Here is a 26,700-nt window from a genome sequence, read left to right on the forward strand (position 1 = left end):
AGCCAGCAAGCAAGCAGCAACGGCAGAAGCAGGAGCAGGGGAAGGTCGGAAGCTTAGATGTCGGCTGTGCGTCTGTTTCTCTGCCCTGGTTGGCAGCACGCACACTTGAAGTATGCGCGTGTGGGGAGTATCTGATCAACGTCAGTCAAAGGGGTGGTGTGGGACGGGGCCCTTGTTCGATGTGGGAAGATCCGGCTGTAGTGTAGATTTTGTCCAACATGCTCTTTTAGACCTGCTACCTCGTTAGGAACTAAGCCGGACCCTTTTTTTCTCTCTCTCTCTTTTCACTCTGTATTCGTTTCTCTTGTCTCCTCGATGTGCTACTCTGGAGTCATGATGATATATGTAGACTACTGAATGCAGTTAGTCTGCCTGTAGGGCAAGACACTTAGGCCGTCCAAGTGCGTAAAAGTCCATGCTGGGCTTGCGTGGTCAGGAAGCACGGAAGGAAGCATTACAGACAGGTTCTGTATGTCTGCCGCGATCGAATGCATGGCCGACCGACGTCCAAGGTGGAGTAGCAGGTGTGGCACGTATGTGAGGTAGTTTAGTGCACAGCAACAAACGTTGCTGTTGCAGTAGAGGATCGGCCGACCACTCTGGTTGCCGTCTTGCTCAAGTCAACGTCGATGCTCGGTTGGATTTGCTGACTTGGCGCTGGACGGATTGGATAGATATTACTACTAGTTTTTGATCTACCGGAAGCACCCGCTCGTTGGCTGGCTTTTGGCTGGCTGGCTGGCTGCAAGCATCTAAGCAAGTGTGCGGCCGGTCCTTGCCCCCCCTTGACTTGTTCAGACCACCGAACTGTCCCCTTCAAGGTAGGTCCAAGGGCCAAAAGAGAAGAATAAGAGAAAAAGGATGGTCATGAAGAGATCCTTCACGATTCCTGCCGGCCACCAACACGTATACTGCTTGCGCACGAGCAGGAGCAGACAGGTCTCGTGCCGGCCAGGATGAAGTCGTGATAGGGCCAGCCGGCAGCTCCTCTCAGCCCTGAGGTAAAGTGAAATGCATGGATGGACGGACGGCATGGCATGCCATGTCCGCCCGCGCTCAGGGTCTCGTCTCCGAGACAAGGCCAGGGGAGGCAGGGAGGGGGGGGAGGGGGGGAGCAGGTGGGTGAGTGAGGGGACTCGGCGAGCGAACGAACGAACGACAGAACGAACCGAAGGAACAGGGTAGTGGATGCCAATGATGCCAATGATGCCAATAATGCCCATTTCATGACCATACCTTGTTTTTGGTTGGGCTGCTGTGGTGGTTTTGGTTTTTCTTTCTTCTTCGCTTCCTTTTCAGTAAAAAAACCCCCACAGCTTGAAGATGCTCAAAGCGGAGGGTTCCCCGGTTCTCGCTCGACAGCCGTTGAGGCGCTAATGTAGTCAAGTCATCACCTGCAGATGGCAGCGTGGCAGTTTAGGCATGGCATGAGCAAGGGGGGGCGGGGGTATAGGGAAGCGAAGAAGGAAAGAAGGGACAGAAAAGGGAAAAAATAGGAAAGGGCCAGTCTCTCAAAGATCAAAATCGTTGTTCTTATTGAACCACCAGATTTCCCCCCAATGCTCATCGAATCAGATATTAGTAAATATGTAGAAAAAAATTCTTTTCTTTTCTTCTCTACCCAAACCCAATGCCGCTCAAAGGTGCCGCACCTTTTTTTTTTTTTTTTTTTTTTTTGGGCATGTTCTCTTTCACAGTACCAAGAAAATACCCCAGTTCCCTTTTCAATGTCTGCCCATCCGCTGGAATTTACGAACGATTGGAGGTTTTTTTTTTTTTTTTTTTGTCGCCCGTCCTCTGCCGGTCTTCGGATGTTTCTTGGTATACGAGGACCACCTTTCTCTGCTTGCCTCTAGTCTAGTTTTTCTCTGCCAAACCCCCTCGCCCTCATCGTACGGCCAAGCTGATCCAAGCTTTCAAGTCAAGGGTGTTATCGAGCTCGTATTGGCTCGGCACATATCAAGCAGAGTAAAGATGGGCAAGAGAGACAGAGGAGAAAAACAGTTCACAAGAAAGAGAGTCCACTCTGTCAAAGAAACTCTGCCCAATCCCTTCTCTATCATCTCATCGCGATTGCCAGCAGGAAGGCGGTGGGAAGCGGGCACGGGGCCCCGTAGCGGCTCGGCGTCTGTCTCCCTTCTATCTTTATTGTGACTCCTCCTTCTCGGCCGCCTTGCAGGGATGATTGCACTATACTCCTGTTGTATCTTCACATAAAGTACGAAACATGCTGTACGTTGCAGCGTCGCATTTTGTAATTCTTGATGAAGTGTATGTAGGCATCTGTTTGTGTATGTGTGCCGTGAAAGTAAAGGAAACTCCGGATGGTGTTCGTCCTGCTCTGATCTGTCCTCGCCATCCATATCTGGCCAGTCACAGGGCTGCAGGATGAATTGCGATTGTACATGGGCGCGGATGCATCGTCATGGCCAAGGCATGTACGTCTATGTATGTTCATACGTGTGCTGATCGATGAGTGAATTGAGTGGAACGAACTGCAACACGTTGCAAGGTGTGCACTGGACAGGACACTCAACCTGGTGTAGATCTGTAAACTGTAGGTAGGTACATGATGCATTTTACAAAGTACTGGATATACGTACGTGTGGTTGTACGAGCCATGTAGGCTTTGAGTGCGGCCGGTCACGGATAGCCTGCAGAAGAGTAACCTCGCTCTGACAGTGACATCGACGCTGTGCCACATTCCGGCAGTGTGATTTAGTGCCCGTTTGCGTTTCCTCCGAGTCGCCATCGTATCATGGAAGAAATATATCCAACAAGGGGTAGGGTTCCCGGCCGGATGTCGTTGAGGGATTAAGCAGCTCTTTTTTTTTTTCCTCCTTTCCAGAAAGCCTCGAAACCTTGAGATCCACGATGACTATGATGTTTTAGGAAATAGAGTAGAAGAAACAGCCGATGGAACATCTCCCCAAAACCCTGCTCGGTACGTCGGCACTTTACTTCGCGGGGTTCGAATAGTCACGACCCATATTCGCAATCACATTCAAATGAGTGAAGAACATCAATGTGAAATGGAGGCGCTTCGAGGTAAGCAGGTAGGTGGCAGCGAATGATCCTTGGGGGTGGTGTGCTTGTTGTAGAAACTTCACCGCCAGGTTCTGGCCAGTTGATGCGCATGCCGCGTGTGTTGAGAGTCGTTCCTCCGCATGATAGGATACTGTTTCGACTGGCATCACTATCGAATAGGAGCCTGAGAGAGGTGGGTTCGTGTTGGCAGGAACTCGTTTAGGAAAACAGTTGCGGCTCTTTTGGCGCATCGCGCATCGTGGAGGGCCTGTCGAATCGCTGCACAAAGCCGACAGCTGCTACTACACTACCTGCATTAGCCTAATGGGAAACAAGACCTTTGGCCACCCTGGACGTAAGGCAGGCAAACGCATGTGAGCCGAACTGTCTGCTTGTCAATCTGCGAGCGCGCGGAATGGATAGGTCTGTCAGCTTTTCTTTGTTTGGACGCTGCCGCCGCCTCTTCCTCTCCCACTTCTTTTCACTGTGGGTATGCATTTCCGCTTCTCCCGTCTCGGCCGGTCTGTACGGTAGTTAGGTAAGTGGGCTTGCTAGAATAGTAGATCAGTGATTTGTTAGAATCGTGGCGTATAGTAGAGCACAGGGAGGATGGACGGAAAAGAAAGCGGGTTGGAGGGGTTTGTTCCCATGTTGCTCTCGTTATGCCATACTTCCACAGGTGGTTTTGTAGACGTCGCCGTGTCATCATACCCATGTCGCACAAAGGCAACCGGGACAGAAAAGGCAACTCATCCTTGGTTGACCGACTCCATCCACGCGTCGAAAAGCACCATATTGGGCTCTTCCAGTCAAGGCATTCTGTTTCGGAGGATTGCATGCAGTTGGTGATTATAAGTTGGGTTGCACCCACCGTCACCTTCGTGACTCTCAATTCAGCAAGCACTCGGCGGGTAATCTCGCACATTGTCGCCCGTCAATTTCATCTTCACCCGGGCTGCAGACCGGCTCCGACTCGCGTCCAGAGAGATCATGGGCTGTACGACTGATGAGTACGTAATAGGCAGGGCGATTCCCCGTATGCCAGAATCATGCGCTTGTCTTCTGCACTGAGTTATGCCGTACTATTTTTGCTAGTTTATGACAACTCATCATCTGGTACGATGATCTAAATGAAAAATGATTTGTTTCGGTCGCTCGCGTCTTAGTTGTATTGATAACTGTGAATATATGAGACGGCAGAAAATATCCGTCAAGTATTACAAGGTGTGTATGTGCTTATGTGCTTCGATGCAGTATGCCGATATTATCCCGTGATGATATGCGCGTGCCTATATGCAAGATGATCAAATCCTCCCTGACCGCTGTTGATTCACAGAAAACGCCGTTGCCCAATGCTGACCATGCTGCCCTGTTACTGCTACTCTTCGATCGAAAATCATTAAGTGCGACCTCCCCGTCGCTAATTTGGCTGTTGCGTCAAAAGCGTATTGTGGTGGTGTGTGACCGTTCAAGACCCCTAGTCGCCCGTTATGGTGCTGTTGGCTTACACATATCAAGGCACGATACTCTGCCTCCATCGGTCAACCCTATCGTACTGTTGCCCTGGTTGTTGCATTGGCATTGGCAGCTGCAGTGGCATGCCATTGTAGGCGAGGACGTTTTGACCATAGCCGTTGTTGTGCATACCGTTGTAGCCGCCGACACTACCCATCCCGTATGCGTTGTTACCACCCATAATGCCGCCAATGGCGTTATTCATGGGCAGTTGCTGCACGCCTGGAGCTTGAAAACTGGAGCTGTGCTGGAGTCTGGTGCGTCCGAGTCCGCCCGCAGTCCCGTCGTTATATTGCCCCGCCATGTAGCCACCTGAGCGCTGGAGGTTTGGAGTGCTCAGATTGTCAGGAATCTGCGCGCGGAAGCCAGCCAGCTTCAGGTCTTGGCTCTTTCTGAACCGTTGTGCCTCTTCTTGTTTGGCCCGCTCGGTATCTGCCCTGGGATCAGTCAGAACGGTCCGACGAGTTGCGCCTAGGACGTCGGCCATTGAGTGGCGCTTGGTGATCATAGGCGGGGCAGGGATCTGAAGTGGACCACCCCCAGCGCCCATCTCCTTTTCTCGTGCCTCACGTTCCGCTTGCAGACGTCGCCGGCGTTGCCCAAGTGTTTCCTCTTCCTCAGCAGGAGCGGCCTTGTCCTTTTCCTTGGTGTCCGAGACGGCATCTTCCTTGAAAGTATCTCCCAGTTGACCAAGCAATTCGGCAGAAAATGCTCCGCTCACTGGGCGAGCCTGAGGAAGAGGGTTTTCTGCGTCGCCTTGAGCGGCAAGGCGACGTTTTCGTTCTCCCAGCGTCTCTCCCTCGTGCTCGTCCTCTTCCGGAGTGTGTGTTCTCAGGGCCGGGCTTGGCGGCCCAAGACCACCACTCATTCCCAGAGCGCCTCCACCTGACAAAGCCATCAACGATTGTCGTGATGCCAGGGTAGGGCGACCCTGGAGACGGTTGCGGCGGTGACTAAGCGGTTCATTGTCATCGAGATTCCGTTGCTCCATGAGTCCCAGCGGTCGGTTCATCTCCGCCTGGAAGGCTTGCATCTTCGATGCACCATTTTGCTTAACTGGTAGAAGTCCGAGTGGGACATCCTCATCGTCTGATTCGCCAGCTGCATCATTTGCTCCTTCCCATGCAAGGTTGATTTTCTTGCCTTTGCGGTTCTGACGCTCCATCTCCGCGACAGTGTCAATCTCGAGGAGAGTAGAATGCATCCCATTGGGATATAGCAGCCCAGGCGCCTTGGTGCGCATCTTTTGTTGGTGCTTGCGGATCTGCAACTCAGCTAGGAGGGTGGTTGGTGGGCCGTGACTGACAGGATCAATGTCGCTATCCTCTTCATTGTCGCTCACATCCTCGCCATCCTCGGCATCAGACGCTAGTTTGTTATGCTCATCGTCGCCAGATTCGCTGCCGTTCTTGATACCCAGTCCAGGACTTGACATGTTGCTTTGCTTCTCTTCCTTGGAGGAACTTCTAATGCTAATCTTGCTCGGGGCGCGCAAGTGAAAGATGGAACGTCGCTTCTTAACTTCCAACGCATCGGCCGTGCTGTTTCGCTTAACATGAGATTTACGTTTCTCAACGCCATATGTCTCATCTCCAAGTTTACCCGCAAATGAATGATCCGTAAAAGCTGAAACTGGGGCCTTTGCGGACGCGTCCAGGATACTGTCAAGAGTAGCCATGGCCGATCCATCCTTGAGCTCAATATTAGGTGATTCAGATGGCATATCAAAGAAAGCACTAGCTCGAAGCTGCGGTGGGAGATTGTCGATGGTGTAAGACATTCGCGATTTGCGTTTATCTGAAGGGTCCATCACTGACAGGCGTGATTTCCTAGCCTCACTGTCGACGGATCGTAGATTGGGACGAGCCTGTGGTGCACTGTCGTCCTCCGCAGATAGTAAGGGACCTTCTGCCTCAGGAGCCGGTTCAGCCTCCACAAGTGGCGTTGGTATTTCCGAGTTGGAGCCAGAACCAGGGCCCAGGGGGTCGAACATTGGCTCCGGGACAACCTCCGGAAGCCAAGCCGCAGACTGCCGGGTTGCTTCGGGCATCATGCTCAAGACTTGCGACCTCCGCTGGTTTCTGACGGCCGCCTTTGGATTTTTGGATAATTTCTGCGGTAGGTTAAGCATCATGGGAACCCGTGCCGGGTAGAACATCATCTGTTGTCCTGTCATGGGGTCTAGATATGATTTTGGTCTGACGGTTGGGTTCATTGGTGCTGATATAATGGGCCTACCGGGTTCGCGTGGTTGATCAATAGGCATTTGGAGTGACAGATCCAAGTTGAACGGTGCTTGGAATGGATCCTCGTCGGCCTCCGGTGAGCAGTGGGCCCCGTCAAAGTCGGCAAATGCATCCTTTGCTTGATCGATGGTGCCCACTGATTCGGCTCGGGATCTTGGGCGTTCGTCATGCCGGCCCTGTTCCACCTGACCCCCAGCATGTGAATTGCCCCAGTAGTCTGTTGCGCCCGGACCGTTATGGGATGCAGCACCGGGAGTAAGGTCGACATCGTCCATGGGCGGCATGTGCGATGAATGATGCTCTTCGGGGTGCTCCTGCAGGCGGTCGGCCTCATCCATCGCAGCCAAGGTCAGACCTGTTGGCTCCATCTCAGCAATATCTGTGAGTGAAGGCTTTGTTGACTTTGCGCTTCGTGTTGAGCTCTTGCCAGGGCCGTGGCGTGTCAGCAAGTCGCTCGAGTCGGCTTCGGAATGAGGGTGAGATGCAGATCGGAGACGGGAGTGATTTGAAAGTAGCGAGTGGTTGGGGGACATGACATATCCCGCGGGAGAATAGCCACCGTGGCGAGCTGCGTTGTTCGTATCAAGAATCGAGCTTGCGACCGATACCTGTCTCGTAAACGGAAAGGGTTCCTTGTAGTCTGGACCAAACCCTGCGCTGGCTTGTAAAATGGAAGATCTGCGGCTATCGCTGCGCTTTTGTTCCTCGTGCAAGTCTCGAATGGCGCTCTCAATAGACGAAGTCCTGGACAACTTTTCGGCAGTCGCCTCAAGCTGGGCAATGTTGCTCGCGTGCGAGCTGGAGCGACTTCTCACAGTAGGCGACGGGTGAATGATTTTGACGCCCTTGGTGGATGCGGTGCGAATTAGGGGTTTTGGTTTGACGAGCAAAGGCGACTGCTGTTGCTGCGAGTGCTGCTGTTGCAAAATGTCATTGTTGTCCTCGACAGATGTAGAGGATTTGGCTGACGAGGTGCAGCCCAAATCGGCAAGATGACCAATCGTGGCCTTTGGGCTATTACTGCTACTGCTACTTGAAATGCGATGCACGGCAGTCGGACTCGCAGCGTTTGTTCCCTGACTAACATGTGACCTCGTATTGACCAAATTGGAAATGGGGCTGGAGCGGCCGGATGAGGCTGTATCCACAGCCCCTGAAGACGCCGAGTGAAGGTCGGGTTCAGTGTTGTTAGGCGTCGGGCATTGGAGTGCTGTGGCTCGTGCAGAAGCTCGAGCTCCTACTGATTGGGCCAAGTCCACGGCGTCGGAGTTCCCTATGGCCGTTTGAGAAGTCTTATCTGCCCGTTGGTCGCTGTCGTTGTCGTTTGGCGGAAATTCTCCAATAATATGGTCTTCCGAGTCGAGTTGTTGATATGAGTCGTCGCAGTCCATGGAAATTGGAGTAAATGTCGACTTTACAGCCTGAAGAAGTGGCATGGGCGACGGCGAGAGAGCGGGCGAGAGCGAGACGGGCGATGCGCCATCATTTCTGTCGTCGTCCTGTTGGGCGACCTCGGTGTAGGTGCCAGCCATGACGGCCGGAGTTGCGAATTGTAGGTTTCGAGTTGCAGCAACTTCAGGTGTGCCGAAGCGTCCCTTATATTTTATTTCCCAAATATATCAATTCTTTTCTACCCCCTTGGTAACAAAAAATTGGACTTGTAGCTTTGTTTTACAAACGGCCCCCCTTCCTCGCCAGAGTCGAAACGTGAAGAGTGGGCCGTCAGCAGCGATGATGATTCTATCAGTCCGGCGACTTGAATTTTTTTTTTCTGGGCCGACAAAGGCGTTGTATGTGCTCAGGATTTCAAGTATAGAAGGTCGTTTCCAGGGGTCCGTAGGTATTAGTATGACGAGCCAGTGGCGTATTCCGCACGATACAATTCAGTTCCGTCGCAAATACGTGGTATTCCAGAGAGAGGTAGGTGTTTTGGGGGGTGGACGACGAATATAGCCAGGGAAAGTGAGGAAACAAGCAACGGGATGGGATAACGCGCCTGACTCGAGGGTCTACAAGTATATGAGATCGCTGGGAAGTTCCTTACAGTAAAGAAACGACATTCGCTCACCAGACTAGCATGAGCAGCTGGGGCAGGATGAGCCTGAGCCTAGTATCGTAGTACCCAAGGTAATGTCGAGACGAACTGGCGCTACTCCCGCGCGACTCCGTGCAGGCGCGACACGTCCCTGTCAGCGACGGGTCACCTTTATCTTTTGGACTCTTCTCGACGGACTGGGTCACTGGGACGCACTCGGGATCCCTGTTCTGTCCTGGGAAGCTTTTCTTGGTTGTCGGGTGCAGAAGATGACAGGGACATGGGGGTGTGGGTGGGTGGATGGACATGGGCGGTCGACGGGCGAACGAGAACTCAAACCCTACATAGGTACGAAGATTGGACTGAACTCCCGGATGGGGATTAGGGATGGGATGGACGAATGGCTGGTCTTGAGAAACAAATGAAGATCAGGAAAACCAAAAAGAGAGAGGAAGAAAGAACAAACAAAACTGCTCGCTGATGGCCCCGCTCATGAGGATATTGCGTATGGGCGCGCCATGGTGCGGAAAATGGAGGGAAGTTGCTTAAAACTTTTTTTGTCTGTATCCCGTAGATAGGTAGGCACGCAAGGGATGATAGGACGACGATGGGGATTGGGTGAGAATCTGTCTGATCTTGTTTTTATTTGGCGTGGTTGATTCTCGCCTAGTGTGCAACCCATCAAACTGCATGCCTGACTTGTTCATAATATCTCGCCTATTTAGGATGTACATCAATGTAATGTAGTAGCTCCCTCTGAGTTTGGGTAATGTATGTAAGGTATCGAATGCACCCAATGAGCCAAGTATGGTAACCACCTGGACAGCTTACATAGACGTATGACAGCTAGCCAGCTTGGTAAGAGCTCACACGACAGCACACCAGACGGCCAGACAGACAGACAGACAGACAGACAGACACACAGACCCAGCTTGCTCACCGTAGCTCGACGACACAGCTCAGCTTTCCAGTAACATCATGTCAAGATCGAGCAGCGTAATACTATAAATGGGGCTCCATAATAAACTGGATGTTGTCCGGACGGTGCTAACTGAATTGCATAGAACGAACGGGGACGGCATGCGGCAGCACGGTAGCTAGGCATGCTTAGGCGGGTCGAGTATCCAAAAAACCGCGTTTCCAAGTGCAAAAAAGAGCACTGGAGTGCCCCAAAGCTGTGGAGCGCCCAGTGGACATGTATGGCGTCCAGGCCGTTCTGCCCGGATCTCTAAAAGAGGATCTACGTTGGCAGCCCGTATGCAGCCGTAATTGGCTCTGGTCCTTGGTAGCACCTACACGAGATGTGGCCCAGTTTGGCCGTGGCTTGGCGGTCGAATAGTGCCGATGAAGGTTTCAATTCACGTAGCACCAAGGTAGTAAAGACCCGGCTCGAGATCCCCATTGTCCATCCTGTCCATCGCAATTGTCTGCCTGTGGGTTTGGCGGCTGTCAGATGTTACGTACGTGGACTCCTGAAGAGAAATAAGGGGTCCGGCGCAGTGTGGTGTACAGTGGTGTTGCACATGAACGTAGATGGAGTGTGTTGTGTTGTGTGGGTGGGTGTGAACTGGCGATTCGAAACCAGGATTTCGCCCATTCTATCCTGGCTGCAAATCGTCAATCTGAGCCCGGTCTCCAACCTATCACATACACTTGACCAAACAATACAAAACGACCTACCCAAAAGTTTCGGTTTTCGGCACAGCCTCTCCAAACTCATGTGGCATTGCAGGCAGGAGCTTCAATAACACGAACCGCTTTTACTTTTCCTTTAAAGTTACATAGCTCTGAATGAGTCAAGAGTAAATAGAGACGATTAGCAACAAATTCGTCTTGTGCGAATTGGCCTTCTTACTCTCAGTTTTCTTACTTTTAAAACCCCCCCGTTATATCTAACGAGGCTCAACTTTGTTTTTCTCTGATGTTGAATTTTCTCTCTTTAGTGTAAACCCCTTGGTCTATTCTAGTGCGCCTCTTTATGGTGGACTTTTGTCTAAGAAAAACAAAAAGACGACCCCGTATAGTACGTCATTTGGTCTTTAGTGGTGGATATGCCCCCAGTATAGCATGCAACCTATACCAGGGACAGTCAAGGTCTTTACATGCTTGACAAGCTGATACTCGACCCTTTTCAGCTCTAGGCTCTAGCCACGTCGCATTTCTTGCCGACGATGCTCTTCTTTCGTCCAGGAACGATCCCGACCGTCGAGTCCCGGTAAACAAATCCCCTTTCCGAAAGAGGATGCGGCGATGTTGGACCGCAATCAAATGGCTACGGTGAAGAAGAAAAAATACAATAAATGGCAGCAGTCGTCGCATGGATAGCTGCAGCCAGAGCTCACTAAGCCTTATTTGCGGCAAGGCAATTAAAGCCGCGTGCTTTAAGGTTTCGTACCTCATCGCCAATGATTCAGATTTGGTGGGAAGCATTTCCTTCTTTGCACGAACTTTTATATCCATGTGCATTCACTACCATGGAGAACTCGCATGCAGCACATTATCTCTGCTGGTCATCCCTGTAGAATGGCTGGGCAATCGAGTCGTTAACGAGGGTGATACCGATGAACTGTCTGAGGAACAACACCATCCATACAGAAAGCAGCGCCGATCCGGGCACTGCGACAAGCGTCTCTAGCTGAACCCTGGCCACCATGTTTTTTCGATGCTTTGGTCGCGAATTCTCTCTTGATCCAACAGGAACATTTGTTTCCTGTAAAGAAGTGCCGTGGTCATTTCGGACTAAGCACAACTCTGAGTTAGATTTGCTGCAACCTGGAGCCGAGATCGTCACATTTCCTAACCAATTCAGCAGTCGCATACGTACGATCACCGATGCCAATTCCAAAAAGAAGCTTATAGTGTTTGATACAATACCATGGGCGCATAATCCTTTGCGCTCTCTTTGGCATGGGTCCAACAAATTCAGCATAACTTTGCACTGATAAGATAAATTAGCACAATCAATAAACAGACTTGCACCGAGGCTGCAACGCGACAGCCGCTGGGCTGGCTCGGCCGATGGGAAATTGCAAGCTGCATGCAGAGACGGGAGGTCGATCCTTGCAGCAGCAACGGTATCGTTCCTGTTCGGGGGAATTCTTGTCACTTGTGCAACATTCAATCTCGCTCCTCCTGCAGATAACGCCTGTTTGCCGCTATCCATTGAGGCAAACATTTCCGGTTGGGAACAATCTACAGTACAAGAGCGCTCAAGCTCATGGGTGCTGGGTGCTAGTCCCAGCAGAGAATGGCAATATCAGGAACAGGTACAAAAGCAGATGAGATTTTCCCGGCTGCCGGCCAATGAAGACGAGCTGATTGACCTATCATACGAGTACAGTATTGTATGTGGTATCTTATCAATTAGCGATATGACATTGCCGCGAGCTGCGCAGCTAGAATGAGCAGGCCAGAGTATGTATTTCTGATATACAGAGTACTGAAATGCTGCCCTTCAGCCGAGGGTTACAGGTATGTACAAGGTAACAAAATATTGTGCAAGAGTACGCGTCCAGGACGCGGCAGCATTTGTGATTGGGTAGGTCCATCAGACCTTTGGATTTCAAAGATTCCTGGTAGACCTGTCATGTCTAGTCGTATCACCATGAAACGATGAAAAGAATGTGGTAGGGTAGCTGCGGTTATCTCAAAAGATCCCTTGCCTCGCGACCTGAGCATTTTCACACTCATTGTGTTCCCGTACCAAGTCACGTGTGCGCTCTGCGCTGGATCGTGTCACGGAAGAATATGGCGCCTCTGCTGTCTCTCGGTATGAGGACTCGATGCACGTAGCGCTTGATATTGTTCGTGCCGGCCTTTGTGCCACCATTACCGTGCAGGAACCCGTGGGACGACATGGACGTCGGGGGGCGTATCAAACGGACACTCTCTGGCCTGAAAGCCATCTATCTACCATGTAATTGTCGTGTATTGCACTAGAAGATAATGCAATGCTGCATGTTGTGAGATATGAATAGACGCCAACTATCTAGATCCTGAAGCGAAATTCAAGAATTGTCCTAGACATACACACGGAGCGATGTTGAAATCGAGCGGATAAGCAATGTCGACTATCGATGTTTAGGTGCCATGCCCACGTGTAGCGTCCTTCCCTGACATCGAGATAGAGGATGTAAGCTTATCATAGAGTGACGATAGCTAGATATCGCTGCTCAACTATATCGAGCATGGTTATGGATCTAATGCATTGTCTACTAAGCTATTGTTCGCGACCTTTGAACCACGGCTCTCGTGGTTCAGGAGGCATTAGTTCTGGAACGGACCATTTGGAGCTTGCAGCTGACAGCTGTCGTTGCATTTGCAGAGCCCGAGGAAAAGAGTCGGTGAAAAATATGACATAAATGCGACTTGGAAACTACAAGAAAAAGGCCATTCGTCTTGTTGATCGAGACTTGTCGATGCAGTAGTGAATAGTTCTAAACCCCAAAGGATAACAAGTTCAGGTCCTAGCGCAGCTATTGAAGCGGTGTGGGCTCATGGACAGCTGATTGATTCTATGGTATGGAGCCTGCCTCTACCTGGGAATGCTATCCGATTTGCCAATCAGCAGGATGCGTTGTTACCCCATGCTCGGCACATAGGGCCATGAAGAATTTGAAGCTTTCACGACCAATCGAACCTGATGTTCAAATTTTTTTTTTTTACCAGGGGCCCTATTGCCAACGAAGAGACAAGAGAAGTCCAATTCGTGCAGCCATATCTGGATGGCATGCCACGCAACCGCGAATCCATCATGCACCATCCGCCTGACGACCAAGCACATTAAACAGGCGTAGCTTGAGAAAGATTTCGAGTTCTGCTCCAGAGACACTCCAAAGCTGGTCGAGTCAAGACATAAGTGAATGCACCTAAATATGCGCAACCCTCGACTCCCCCACCTGAGCCAAAACTATACACATACTAATATATTATACCGATGAGTGGATTTGGGTATACAGTCATTGATCTGGATTATCAAACACTGAGTAAATGTTGTAAACTACTTGACCTATAATCATCCTTTACGTCTACTAGATCTGACTTTTTTATCAGTCGCTTGAAAGCAGCCACTGTTTCTTGAACGACAATCGCCACAGACTAGCCGAGACCATGTCTAGGAAAACGATGCGCAGCAAGGATTAAATCAGAAATCAGATCGTGTTCAGGCCGAACCACGAGTCAGGCCCATGTTCGAGTGTCAAGACGCTATTAGCGATTTAGAAATGCATTTCTGCATTGGTCGACTTTCAGCTCATGTCCCATTGGTAGGTAGGTATGTGGCTAACCAGTTGCACCCACTTATGCAATGCACCCCCTTTTGCAACGGATTTTTAACAAAGTCCGATATAATACACATAATATAATTAAATATTTTCCCACTATAACACACTTAAATTAATTTTTTAAATTATAGATTTAATTTTTACGTTATTTTTTAATTATAAAAGGCTGTATTTTAAGGAAATTATTAATAGGAACCTATTCTTTTTATGGTATTTTTCGCAGCCGTTTATTTAATTTATTTTAAGCAGATTTAATATATGGAAAACTAGCAAATGCCTGGTTCGGATTAAAAGTGATTATTTAACGTTTATCGGGCTTATATTTACCTAGTTTTATATTTAAAAGTAAGTTATTTTAGCGCGTTATAGCTAATTTTATTATTATTAAATCTAATATTTTAGCCGTTTTTATTATTAATTACCTTATTTCCCGCCTTAACGCCAAATGCTTTTTTTAGATAAAAAAAAAAGCATCCCGAAGATTTTTACTATTATAAAAAGTTATAATAGCAATTTTAGCTATATCTAAAGGTTTGGGTAATATATATAAAAGGAGGGTCGGGATTAAAAGAAAAAATTTAGGGTTATTTAATATTTAATTAGGATTTAAGGGCTATATACCCGTTTTACGCCAGCTATTTTATATAATTTTTTATATAAAAGCTAATTAATAAACCGTAATATAAGCTATAAATATTCTCTGCTTTTAAATAAATTTAATTACTATTATTTTACGCTATTTGCCAAATTATTAATAATAACAATATTTAAAAAAAGAAAATATATTTTTATTAAATAATTAAAAGGCTTCGCTAATATATATAAATAGGTATATTAAAGCGATCTTTATACGATAAGCTATAAATATAAATTTTAATAATAAATAAATATTATAACCATTTAATATTAATATCCTTTAAGGGCGTAGCCGCTGCGTATTTTTACGGGGCCTCGTTTTTAGGCCGAATATTTATTTAAGCTACGAAAATGCTATAATAAAATTAAATTATTTTTTATATATAATAATAAATTTAGCTTCCTTTAGATTTTTAGGAAACTATTACGCTTATAACGTTATTTTTCTTAAAATATAAATTATTATAATTATTAAACTAAAAGCGTTAATATTATAAATCGCAATTATTTATCTAATCGCTTCCGATTTCTAAATGCGAAAGCGACATAATTTCGATATGCTTATAATAATCCCTTTTTTAGCTTTATTTTTTTAAACCCTAGTTTTATTTATATTATATATATTTTTAAGTTTAATTAAATATAGCTTTAGGACCTTATTTATAAATATATAAAATTTTTAAATAGCTTTAAAATTAATTTTATTAATCCGATCGGCATCGATAATTTATCCTAGCTTTATAGCTAAATATAAATAGCGTTATACGAATTTATTTACTTAATTCTTTCTAATATAAATAGCTTAATTACTAAACTAAATATTAATAATAATTTGCGAAGCTATATTTCGTACGATTTATTTCGAAAAAGCTTATCCGTATTATTTTTTATATAAAATCTAATTTTTAAGCTTTTATTTTTATAATTTTAAAAAAATTTGCGTTAATTCGTAGGTATTACGATAAAATCGCGCACCTTAAAGCCTACGCGATAAAATAAATATATAAATACTTAAATCGCGTGCAATTTTAGTTAATTTTTCACCGTTTTCGACCTTTTTAATTGCTTTTTTTATATCGCGTTCGTTTAATTTAGTTATTCTAAAAAAATAGGATCAATTAAACAAATGGCTGTTAAGATATCATAAAATATTATAATTAGGTTGCATTATAGAGTGGGAAATAACACGTTGCAAAAGGGGGTACGTTGCATAAGTGGGTGCGGCTGGTTAGTGTCCTGGCACCTGTAGAGTGCATTGTTAGGCAAATCTAGGCTGTTGCTTCTAGTAGTTTACATGGTATGTACAATTTGAACTTTTGTTATGTTGATATTATCAAACTACAACACATCTAGTATTTTATTATACAGTGTATGTGTCGCGATCAATCCATCTTTTGAGCCATTGACTGTTAATCACAACTCACTGAAGTGGACTGATGCGGGCAATACGTACGTCATAGCAGGCAAAGTATCCGATCTCGGTTCCGTACCATATTGGCGGGTGAGAGACAGCCGTCAGTTTGCCTATCAAAGCAGCCAGCCCATTGCGCGCCCGTTGATGTAAAAGGCTGGCTGAACCTGCCCTCTTTGGAATGCCCATCTTTGATACAAATGCCTTCTTCCGCGCGAGGTTCAATTTCAATTAAAAGAAGACCGGACGGTTTCTATATTTACTTGCTCTCATTTGATTTCTATTGAATCGGTGCAGAACATAGATGCCCGACTTGAAGGGGGCAAGATCCACAAGCTTTGCGATGTCAATCATCAGAACATGGGTCTCGTGGGGATTATGAGGGTACAAAGCAATCTCTCTTCAGTACGCAAGGTGTATTCTTGGATCAAAGTTCTTGGTCGCATATTTCGATTCAACTAGGCGCTGGCACTTAATCAAACACGTGTTTTGACTCATTGCCTCTCTTCTTCTCATCTACTCACAATCACGACTTTGTAGAATTCGCTTGCGTGCCAAGTTATCGCTGAGCCATGACAAGGCCGTTTTGGCACATGTCAGCAGTATACCCAGGCCGGTAGTTCAAGAGATTGTAGGTACACAGTAGGTATGCAGGCTGCTGCCCCCCAACCCAACTGCCCCGCGATCCGATCCGATCCCGCACGAGTCGATTGGAATTGCACACGAGGGATTCTCTTTCTCTCTGCGCGAGTTCGCTTCGTGTTGGGGAATTTCAAGATTTTCTTTCATCTTTCGCAATGCGCCTCCTGAAAACATACTCCTGAGCTGTCGTCCTCTAGACTCTAGACTATTGTTCTACGGAACACTGATGGAAGCCTGAGCTGAATATCTCCTTATTGTCAGGTCCACACCAGCTTGGACCGTTCCAGAAATACCGACCATTCGATAGATTGCGACTACGAAGACCCCGGCTTCTCCCGAGAGCGTCATTGGACGCACGTCAGGCCGGCCGCCGGTTAGAGGTGGGAAGACATCGTGAAATCCCCACGCAACTCCACCACCCGACCTGGAACGTAGCTACCAAAATAGCGGTGCGCCTAGGTGCACCCATTTGAGCGTTCGTCACGGGGCTAGTTGCGCCCGGGGTGCTGTGTTGGGTCAGGGACACTGCCATGGCAGCTAATTAGTATGTCTCTGGGGGGTATTCTTCTACACGAAACCCCATACTCAAGCGACAACATCATATGACTACTACTACTGCTACTACTTCCTCTTATAATCTGTCGTTGCCGTCTTCATTTATCTGCGTCTCCCCCGTCGTCCCCCGACATCCTTCGCACGCTTCCTTTGGTCGCATTGCATAAAGATGGCAGACGTACCCATGCCCGACGCTCCGGCGTCCGACCCTAAGCCCCGCCGCCGCTTTGCCCCTCAACTTGTCGAAGAGACGGTCAAGTCTTCGAAAGCCAACAAGGAGCCGGAATCTCGCGCAACTGAGGATGTCGCTACGGCTTCAGAGCCAGAAAAGCCTCGTAGGCGATTCGCGCCTCAGCTTGTGGAGGAGACGACCAAATCGTCAAAAGTCAAGAATGAACAAGTAGCCGAAGACAGCCAAGAGCCCGCCCCGCCGTCCGAGAAGCCTCGCCGCCGATTTGCGCCCCAACTTGTAGAGGAAACGGTCAAATCCTCAAACAAGAGCGAGTCGTCTTCAGCAGCGGCCGAGGCTCCGAAGCCCAGGACCACAAGAGATGCGTCCGTGCAAGTCGATGTCGACATGAAAGATGCAACGTCGACCCGACGCCGATTTGCACCCGTACCAATAGAGACAACCTTTGATTCATACCGCGTGGGCAAAAACCCTCATGGTCCTACTGCGGAACTCACACCCGATCCCTCGCCAACCGATGCTCTCCCGCCAATACCGGCACTTCCGTCTGCACCCGTCATAGAGACGAGAAAGACATCGGATCAAAAACCCAAAAGGCGGTTCGCTCCGCAACTGATTGAGACATCAAGGAGGGCCAAGCGAGCGGGGCAAGACGGCCCAGCCACCAAGCCTACCGACAAAACCGACATCACACCAGGTACAAATCACATCTACGTGCAGAAGCCAAAGAGGAAGCAGCAGCCACCTAGTGCTCTCCGAACAGCTCATGGAGCTAGTAGTGTAGAGAGCGGAGATCAAAGTCCTCGCTTTCTCCCGCGGAGGCAGCAGTCATTGAAGCAGCATTGCAACACGAGGCGAGCTACGCGCGCCAACTCTTATCTTCCGGAGCTTGAAGTCATACCTTCGTCCGAGTCAGACAAGTCTGATGACGAAAATGGAGCCCCCAAGGGTGCAGCTTTTAGCATTGGGGCGCCGGCAAGGGCTCCTTCTGATGGAGAGACGTGGTCAACACGTAACCCCGACGCAAAAGACAGGAGAGAGTCTTGTGATGAAAGGTCCAATCATTACCTGCTGGCAGTGGCTGCTAGGGAAGCCTTTAGGCAGCGCGAACTTGAGACCGCCATGTCAGCATATCCCAATGGTCTGCCACCGGCCGGAGTAGAGCATTTCTTCGTGCGCGATAACTCTGAAGATGATGTTGCGTATGAGGAACCTCTGAGACATGGGACGTCCAACCTGATCCGTCGTAAGTCGACAGATCCAACATGGGCAGTATCAGAAATGCGTCAGCATGCCGAGAAGCTGGCTAGCAAAAATAAACAGACAAGGGAGCCAACATTTGACGACGATTTGGATCAGATGGATATAGCACCTCCACCTGAGGATCCTTTGTGGACAACCACCGGGCCTCGACCACCTTCGCGCACACAGCTACAGAAGGTCGAGTCGCAAAGCCCCTGGCAGAGCCCCTATCTGATTGCGCAGTCCCCTCGAATCGGTGCGCATACCGGAGCCGCTGACCGCGGTTTTGCATCGTCCCCCCGCGTCCAACCTGAATCCACGGGGATGAAGGCCGGTCCATTCAGCATGCCTTTTGCAAACTTCAACACCGGAAAAGAAGATCGTGATCTTATGCGTCAGCAAAAACGGAAATCTCCACCAATGTTGGGAGAAGACTTGAAGTTCCGCACATGCCCGAGTCCCAAGGCCACGCGAATGGAACCAGATCATCCATGGCCTACTCACGGAGATGGGTCCCGTCCTGAGGAGAGGCAGCGTGATCCCTCTGGTGAAACAGGTCTATGGCGCGGCTACTGCGTAGGACAGGCGCCTGAAGACATGGTACAAAGTGCAGGCTTCAACCCGCCGGCACTATTGGCCACACCTGGGGAGCCTGCGTCTCCCGCAGACCCCTTTGCCATGGCTTTTTCTGCTAGTATGACAAGTGACCACACTGCCCCTCGAACGCCCACATCGCCTTCAAGACGTGACCCGCCCAAGGGCTTACATATGCTCCATGGACTGGACGACCGTCTCAAAATGGAGAAGGCCCGCAAAGACCACAAGGAGCGACTGCTAGCCGAGTTCGACGATGCTTTTATTACGCAAGTATACAACTATATCAGCCTCGGATACCCTGCCATGGCGAGATCCTTTGACGACGAGCTCAGTAAAATCAGTGGCATTCCTATCAATGAGCTGCGCCAAGATGACAACAAGAAGATCGAAAAGGGCTTCATGCTCGAAATGGAGCTCCGAGTCGGCAGCGATAGCAGTAGTGATGAAGAGATGCGGACGCCGGAAGAAGACGAAAAGAGAACACGGAAGCCGCCACGCTGGAGAGCACTTCGCTTGTATATCCTCGAATGGGCAAGGCAACATCCCGACCTGGGCGGTGACGGCAACACTTCGGGGTGGGGTGTACGGGCGAGAAGGGGCAGCTGGGCTATATAGGTAGACTTAAGACATAGAAGTTGCATCAAGACGGGGTATTATACTAGAAAAGAGGTTGTCGGGAGGTAGTATAGCATTTATATTGGCTGGGTCGACTTTCAGGACTGGGTTGCGAAGCGGATTAGGAGTTTTGAATGTGTACAAACATTCGTGCGAGCTTATACAATGGGAAATATGGAAAGGAAAGCCTGGTCAGGCTGTGGCGTTTTGGGGTTGGGTCACCAAGATTGCTTTTTCGAAAGGTCATCATCAAACATGAATGAACATATACCTATTGATTCTCCTGCGTTGAATACCATCATGCTTATATTCCATGGTTGCAATGTCTCGTGTAAGCCCCCACCCAATAAAACGCGTCGTTTCTCCAACCCAGACGCAGACCACCTTGAATGGATAATAGGTGTCCATGTATGTACCAATGTTTGAAAGGACGGAAGATCATATTCCGGTGAATGAACCCGACCCCGGGACTGGACCAATTTTACCAAGTGGCATTCCAAATGTCCACGACAATCCTGTTGCAAGCAAGACCAGATTGCCTTGGTGATTGTGGCATTGCTTCCCTCGTGAGATGAGCTTCAAATCAAACTAATGGCATTTTTCTTGAGATAATTTGAATTCAAGATTCGATAAATCGTTATCACGAGAGGGCCGCGGCACCCAACACTACACAATGGGCCGTCTGAGCATCACTGCAGCTATGGCCGTCTTGGCCTTGGCGGTGCCCCTGCTGTGCCGTCTGATAGTGCCTTGGCTCGAAGTTGGCACGGCTTGGGCTTCATCTCGTTTCCAGTTTCTTGTCCCGTTCTCATCCCACTGGGCGTCGTCATCAGCGCTGCCCAGCAACGCTGCCGCCGCCGCCCCCTACGTGTGCAGACCGCACGCGTACACGACAGAGATTGTCTCGGTCGACCCGCTGGTCATGTACCTGCGCGACTTCGTCCCAGAAGCCGAAGCAGCCGCCCTCGTCGCGGCGGGCGAGCCCGCCTTTGCGCCGTCCGAAGTGACCAAGCACGACCGGAAACAGCACACGTCGGACCGGACGTCGTCGTCGGCGGCGCTGCCCATTGACGATCCGGCCGTGGCGTGCGTCCTGGGCCGCGCCGAGGCGTTTCTGGGCGGGCTGATGGACTTTGGGTCGGATGCCGAGATGGGCCCGCCCCAGCTTGTCCGCTACACGGCGGGCCAGCGGTTCAATCTCCATCATGACTGGTACGAGAGGCCGCAGCCCGCGCGCCGCGATAAACTGCGCCTCGGCCGGGCGTGGAATCGCGCCGCCAGCTTTTTTGCGATACTCGAAGACAATTGTTCTGGCGGGGAAACGCATTTTCCTTACCTACAGCCGCCGGCCACGGTTGCTGCTGCCGCCCCTGGGGGCCATCATCGGCGTCGGGATGTTAATCATGGTAAAAACGGGACAATGGCGTGGTACGAGCGCACCGAGGAGGACGGGGGCGGGATCGCCTTTAAACCCGTCCGTGGCAACGCCGTGTTCTGGGTGAATCTGCATGCCAATGGGACAGGCGACGAGCGGACCATGCACGCAGGTCTTCCGCTGGGCGATGGGTTGAAGACGGCCATGAATATCTGGCCCAGGCAGTATTACCTGTGATGAATCCAACAATCAACACGGTAAGGGTTTTCGTTATGCTTCAAGATGATATATGACAGAGACAGGGTATAATCAAGTTTCTTGAGAATATATCCCAAACCATATGATAGTTGCCAAGTCAAGTGTATGCCATTGCCTACCAATGGTTACTGATGGAAGCGGTCTAGCTTTCTTTACACTAGTAGAAGGCAGGGAAAAGGATGCTCATAGGGCTGAAGGTGTACACAGACCAAAAGAGAATCCTTCGCGTGTCTATCTCTGGTCTGAGCACGAGCAGGGGTGAAAGATGGATGTGAGTGCGAGTAACCATCTCTACCTGCAGGATTGTATGTGCCTAGACATGATTAATAACACTATTCCATAGCACATCTGCCCCGCGTCCATCTAACAGCTACACCACATCAGTAGATTTTAAGACGGTTGGAGTCCAGACGCGGAGGGATAATTTCGTGGCTGGCCAGTCCCACGTGGGAGATTACCGCCTTTGGGCCGAGTCGTACATACATGTGCGTAGGTATGCAGTAATTGGTGAGATGGCTCTTCCATGACGAAGTGCGTCTCACACTCACTTCTTCACTCATTCGAGGAGCTGATCACATCACGTCAAAGAGAGACCACCTTCAGCTTGCTGCATGGGTGCTGATCTGGCGATCGGTTTCAACGCCAGATCGCAATTCTTAGCAGATAGCAAGATGGGTATGTGTAGATCTTTGAACAAAAGGCCCGGTCAAATCAGTTCAAGAGCGGATACATTTTGCTATTACCAGCGTATAAGATGTTACTATAACGATGATAGTACTGGGGGGACTACTGCACCAACATTCCACTACGCCGGGATATTCATTTCGCTAGCGAATGCAAGTCCATGAAAGCGGATATGATGGCGCTTTGCTTACTTGGTTGGGCAAGGTCAGCTCAAGATGTATGTAAAAAAGTGTGACTGACTGCTATTAGGAAAATGAAAAAGGCTCGTCGGCATCAAGAAGGCAAAGGTTCATCTCACCCAACATTAATATTCGGGAGCACGAGAATACGGACGGCAGAGAGAGAAAGAGAGAAGGTGCTAGATTTCATTATTTGGGTTGAAGTTTGCACCTGGAAGTTTCGGAATGCCACTGACGTCCTGTCCTCCACCAACCCCCCAAACAAGATGCCAGGCTGCCAGGGGGGTCACAGCATGCACTGGCTGACAAGCAGCAGATTGCTCGGGGCCCGGCTGGTGATCATTGCAGAGAAGGCGGGTACGTACCCAAAGATAGGGCCTGAGTGGTGGTTTCGTCCCCTATCACTGTCCACTGTCAGTGGCCCTCCATTGCGGTCGGCCCGCAGGCCGCTACTCAGCTGTGGACTTGCTTGGTTCTAGCGCATCGGCTACAGGGGTTGATCATGGCGCTGGGTAGTGGGGCCATAACGTCACATCTCTGCGCGCCCCGGAAGATTCCAAGTTTCGAGTCAAGTGGTTTTGGCTGGTGTGTGACAATTTTCCCAGGGCGATCCTCTTGCAAACACCCAGACCGACCAACCGACCGGACGAGACGGGGGCCCAGGCCAGATTTTATTATAGTATTACTACTTGGTTCAACTATTACCTGGACCTCTCTTTTTGTGCATTTTCTGTTGCTCAAACAAGAATATGTTATTGAGGCGTGCTTCCTTTGCTATTTGATCAAGGAGGAACGGTTCTAGCTGTTCAATCTTGTCTATTCCCGTCTCCCTCCTCTCAGCCGTACAATGGGGGCCAACAGCCAACCCACGAATTCATCGCCGTCGCCGTCGCTAAGCGAAAACAACACAACCCAGAACAATAACGACAACACGCGGCGAGGCCCCCGTCGCTTTCTGCACCCTCGACAGTCGGCCATTGGTCTACGGAGACTTGGCTCTTCCACGAGACAAGATGCTGGGCAGGTAAACAACAATGGCAACAAGCCGCCGCCTCAGGTGGTGCGCTCCATGCTAGATGTTGACGATTACGCCGATCGAGGATCTATCAAGCTCCGGAGGCCCGGAGCACGGAGTGCCGCCGAGCCTCAAACTCCCAACAATGTGCGTTCCATGTTGGATGTTGACGACAACACTGAAAGGGACACCGACGCTGCCGACTTTGCTTCCACTGATGGCGTCGCCGCCGCCGCCGCCCCCACGCCCGCAAACAAGGAGCGTATGGGACGTTTCGGCCGCATGAAGATTCTCGGCCGGAAGCCCAGAGCCGGTTCTCACGGTCAGGATCAGCTCATTGTTCAGGATGAGTACGATCCGAGCGTCGTAGATATGCTGGACGTTGTCGGTAAGTTTAGACAAAATGCTACTTGAGACCCATGTTTCTCACCAGGAGCGCCGCTGACGATGGCCAGATCCCGAGGTTGCAACCTTAAACTCTATCACAAACGTCCAAAACTCTCTCTTCATCCCCTCTCTGGGACGACTTGTGAACAGACGCCCGACTTATAACCTTTCAAGCGTTCCACGCTTGCCTGGCGCCTTTCCTCCAGAGGCCAATGAAATGAGCCGGGCACAAACACCAGATCGCCTTCAACCGATCGAGTCAAATGAGGCCAGCGAGGCAGGCACTCCTACCACCGAGGATGAACAAACACTAGGACGCCCATCAATGGAGCGAATTCCCAGCACCATGACGGACCGCTTCTATGCTGTGCGGCCTTCCAACACATCCCTAGCAGATTGGAGCGATGAAGATCTCGCCGAATTAAACGATCACGTCCGTCATATGCTCCACTCAAAACGCTCCGCTTTCAAGCGTAGAATGAAGGCTTTCGGCCAATACGTGCGCAAGCCCTTGGGATTCTTCGTCACCTTGTATGCCACCTTGATCACTCTCTTTGGTCTGGCCTGGGTACTCTTCCTCATTGGCTGGATTAACGTCGGTGGTAAGCAATTATATGTCATCAACGTTATTGACAATGTGCTCGTGGCTCTCTTTGCCATTATGGGTGACGGCCTAATCCCCTGGCGTCTCGTCGATACCTATCACATGATCTTCATTGCACGCTACCATCACCTCACCTGGAAACTTCGCGACAAGATGGAGGTCCCAGAGCTAAAGGACAAGAACGATTTGCCCTCCCAGCCAGTCGTTTCAAACCCCGAAGAGCAAAGGGATCTCGAGGCTGCTCGTGATCCTCATTTCAAGGAGGGAGAATATTCTGTCCTGACTCCCGAGCAGCAGAAAAAGCTGGAACACCACCAGAACAAGTTTGCTAAATCCCACACTTTTTACAAACCGCACGAGACGGAGACGCACTTTGCTTTTCCACTACGTCTCCTCGTCGCCATTGTCGTCTTGCTGGATTGTCACTCTTGTTTTCAGCTCGCCCTGGGCTTGTGTACTTGGCTCATTGACTACCGAACGCGACCTGGTGCGTTGACTGCGGTCATCCTTTGTTGTTCCATTGCCGTCAACACCACGGCTGGCATCCTTATTACCATTGGTGACCGGCGGACGCGTAAAAAGGATGTCGTGGAACGCATGTTCCGACAGGAGCTGACCGAAGAGGCCATGCGCCGAATCGAGCACAAGAAGGAAAAGGAGGCGAAGGAGAAAGAAAAGGCCGAGAACCGACTACACGATATCCAAGAGGAAGATGGCATATGGCCACTACCCAAGATCGACTTCTTGCATAGAAACAGCGACGACAACAAGGGAAAGAGCAGAAAGAGTGGAGAACTCAGCAGAAAGTCTCTTGATCAAAGCAGGAAATCTCTTGACCAAGTAGGCAAATTCACTTCCAACGTTGGCACCCGCAGTTCCAAGAGTATGGACGAACCGCGGGTTTCGGGGGCGTTTCCCAAAGAGGAGAATTGAGCGTTCAAGGTGCTGTTTTCTTAGAGATCCATCTTTAGATCAGCATAGACGTAATGATTGTGTGTGTATTTGGATGGTAATATGTTTTTCTTTGTCTTTTGGTTTTTAGCGTCATGAAGGAACTATACCCAGATATATGCAAGTTGGATAGTAGTAATCACACACTCACCAGACAAGCGCATATTACGCCATGGTTTAGAATAGAAAGATTTGTTTCCTCTCAATTCGACTCATGTACTTGTGAGATTGGTTTGTTTCATACCAACTTGGCTAAAGCCTACGTTGTGCCTGGAATCACAGGTTGATGAGGAGCAAGATCAGTGTATAGGGGCACGCATGGATTTCGGTCAGACTGAGGCACACTACTATATGACATCTTTTTTCGTGGGTATTATCCCTCACTTTGAATCATCATGAAAGCCATGAACCTTGAGCAGAGATACAAGGAGGGCAATGGCCACAAGACATGTCCTTTTCCTCGAGCCAGAGTTCAAATTAGCTTTTCCAACAAAATCAAAGTTTTCTTGTCCAAATTCTTGCAACACAATTTTCCTCCCAACCTTGGAGAATAAAAAGAAGATTTCGTGTAAGTGCTTGTTTGGCACGAGTGCATGTCAGCAGCAAATAATTAGGATCGAGTATCCGGGCATTGATCAGACACTTGTCAAAGAAAGTTTGGTTAATTGGAATTCGAGACCAAGGTATAAATCATAGGAGCTTGGCAGCTCATCACATCAAGAAGTGCGGTATATCACAAGAGATGCTGAGATGGGTGTATCAATTAAATATGCTGGAAAATTGGATATGCTATGCTACCGTCGGAACTCCATCATATGCCAATGTCTATCAGCGGGTATTCCGCAACGCTAACGCGGACAGAAAAAAAAAAAAACAGACTACCACTCTGAATGCTTTGTAGATCTCCTACCGAAGATCGGCCTCTCAATCTGGGCCAACAGGCGGCCAACTCATCCTGACGGTAGAAATAGAATTCCAACAGCCTCGTGCCGTGTCGCCAGATATCTGGAGAACGTATTGACACGTTGAGTTGCGCGCGACAAATAGTCGCACGTCGGGAAAAAATCACAAACGCCTCTTATATCTCATTTCCCCTTCTGATTCTGTGATGACAACACAATATCCACATTTCTCGTCCCATCGTCATCTCGTTTTGCAAATTAAAATCTCGCTAAATTGTCTCGATCCTTAGTAACGGCCAAAAGTTGCCACCAGGTTTGTGGTGTGTAATGTGCCTCCAATCGTGGTTCGTTC

At 49.3% G+C, this 26,700-nt stretch overlaps 4 protein-coding genes across 4 annotated transcripts; 3 read left to right on the top strand and 1 right to left on the bottom strand.

Annotated features, from left to right (window-relative positions):
* Positions 1 to 4,540: 4,540 nt before the first annotated feature.
* PFICI_09293 (uncharacterized protein) lies at positions 4,541 to 8,320 on the bottom strand (the record flags this gene model as incomplete). The annotated part of the gene is made up of 1 exon (XM_007837874.1): positions 4,541 to 8,320. One exon carries the CDS (start codon positions 8,318 to 8,320, stop codon positions 4,541 to 4,543), a length of 3,780 nt encoding a protein of 1,259 aa, XP_007836065.1.
* A 9,198-nt stretch (positions 8,321 to 17,518) lies between these two features.
* On the top strand, positions 17,519 to 19,993 carry PFICI_09294 (uncharacterized protein; the record flags this gene model as incomplete). The annotated part of the gene is made up of 1 exon (XM_007837875.1): positions 17,519 to 19,993. The coding sequence occupies one exon, from the start codon at positions 17,519 to 17,521 to the stop codon at positions 19,991 to 19,993; it is 2,475 nt and encodes an 824-aa protein (XP_007836066.1).
* Positions 19,994 to 20,666: 673 nt separating this feature from the next.
* On the top strand, positions 20,667 to 21,605 carry PFICI_09295 (uncharacterized protein; the record flags this gene model as incomplete). The annotated part of the gene is made up of 1 exon (XM_007837876.1): positions 20,667 to 21,605. One exon carries the CDS (start codon positions 20,667 to 20,669, stop codon positions 21,603 to 21,605), a length of 939 nt encoding a protein of 312 aa, XP_007836067.1.
* Positions 21,606 to 23,336: 1,731 nt separating this feature from the next.
* Positions 23,337 to 25,428, top strand: PFICI_09296 (uncharacterized protein; the record flags this gene model as incomplete). Its single annotated transcript, XM_007837877.1, has 2 exons — positions 23,337 to 23,892; positions 23,960 to 25,428. The coding sequence occupies 2 exons, from the start codon at positions 23,337 to 23,339 to the stop codon at positions 25,426 to 25,428; spliced, it is 2,025 nt and encodes a 674-aa protein (XP_007836068.1).
* Between the last annotated feature and the right edge of the window lie 1,272 nt (positions 25,429 to 26,700).

The sequence above is a fragment of the Pestalotiopsis fici genome (genome assembly GCF_000516985.1).
Source record: "Pestalotiopsis fici W106-1 unplaced genomic scaffold PFICI_Scf_6, whole genome shotgun sequence".
In the NCBI taxonomy this organism is placed as follows: domain Eukaryota; kingdom Fungi; phylum Ascomycota; class Sordariomycetes; order Amphisphaeriales; family Sporocadaceae; genus Pestalotiopsis; species Pestalotiopsis fici.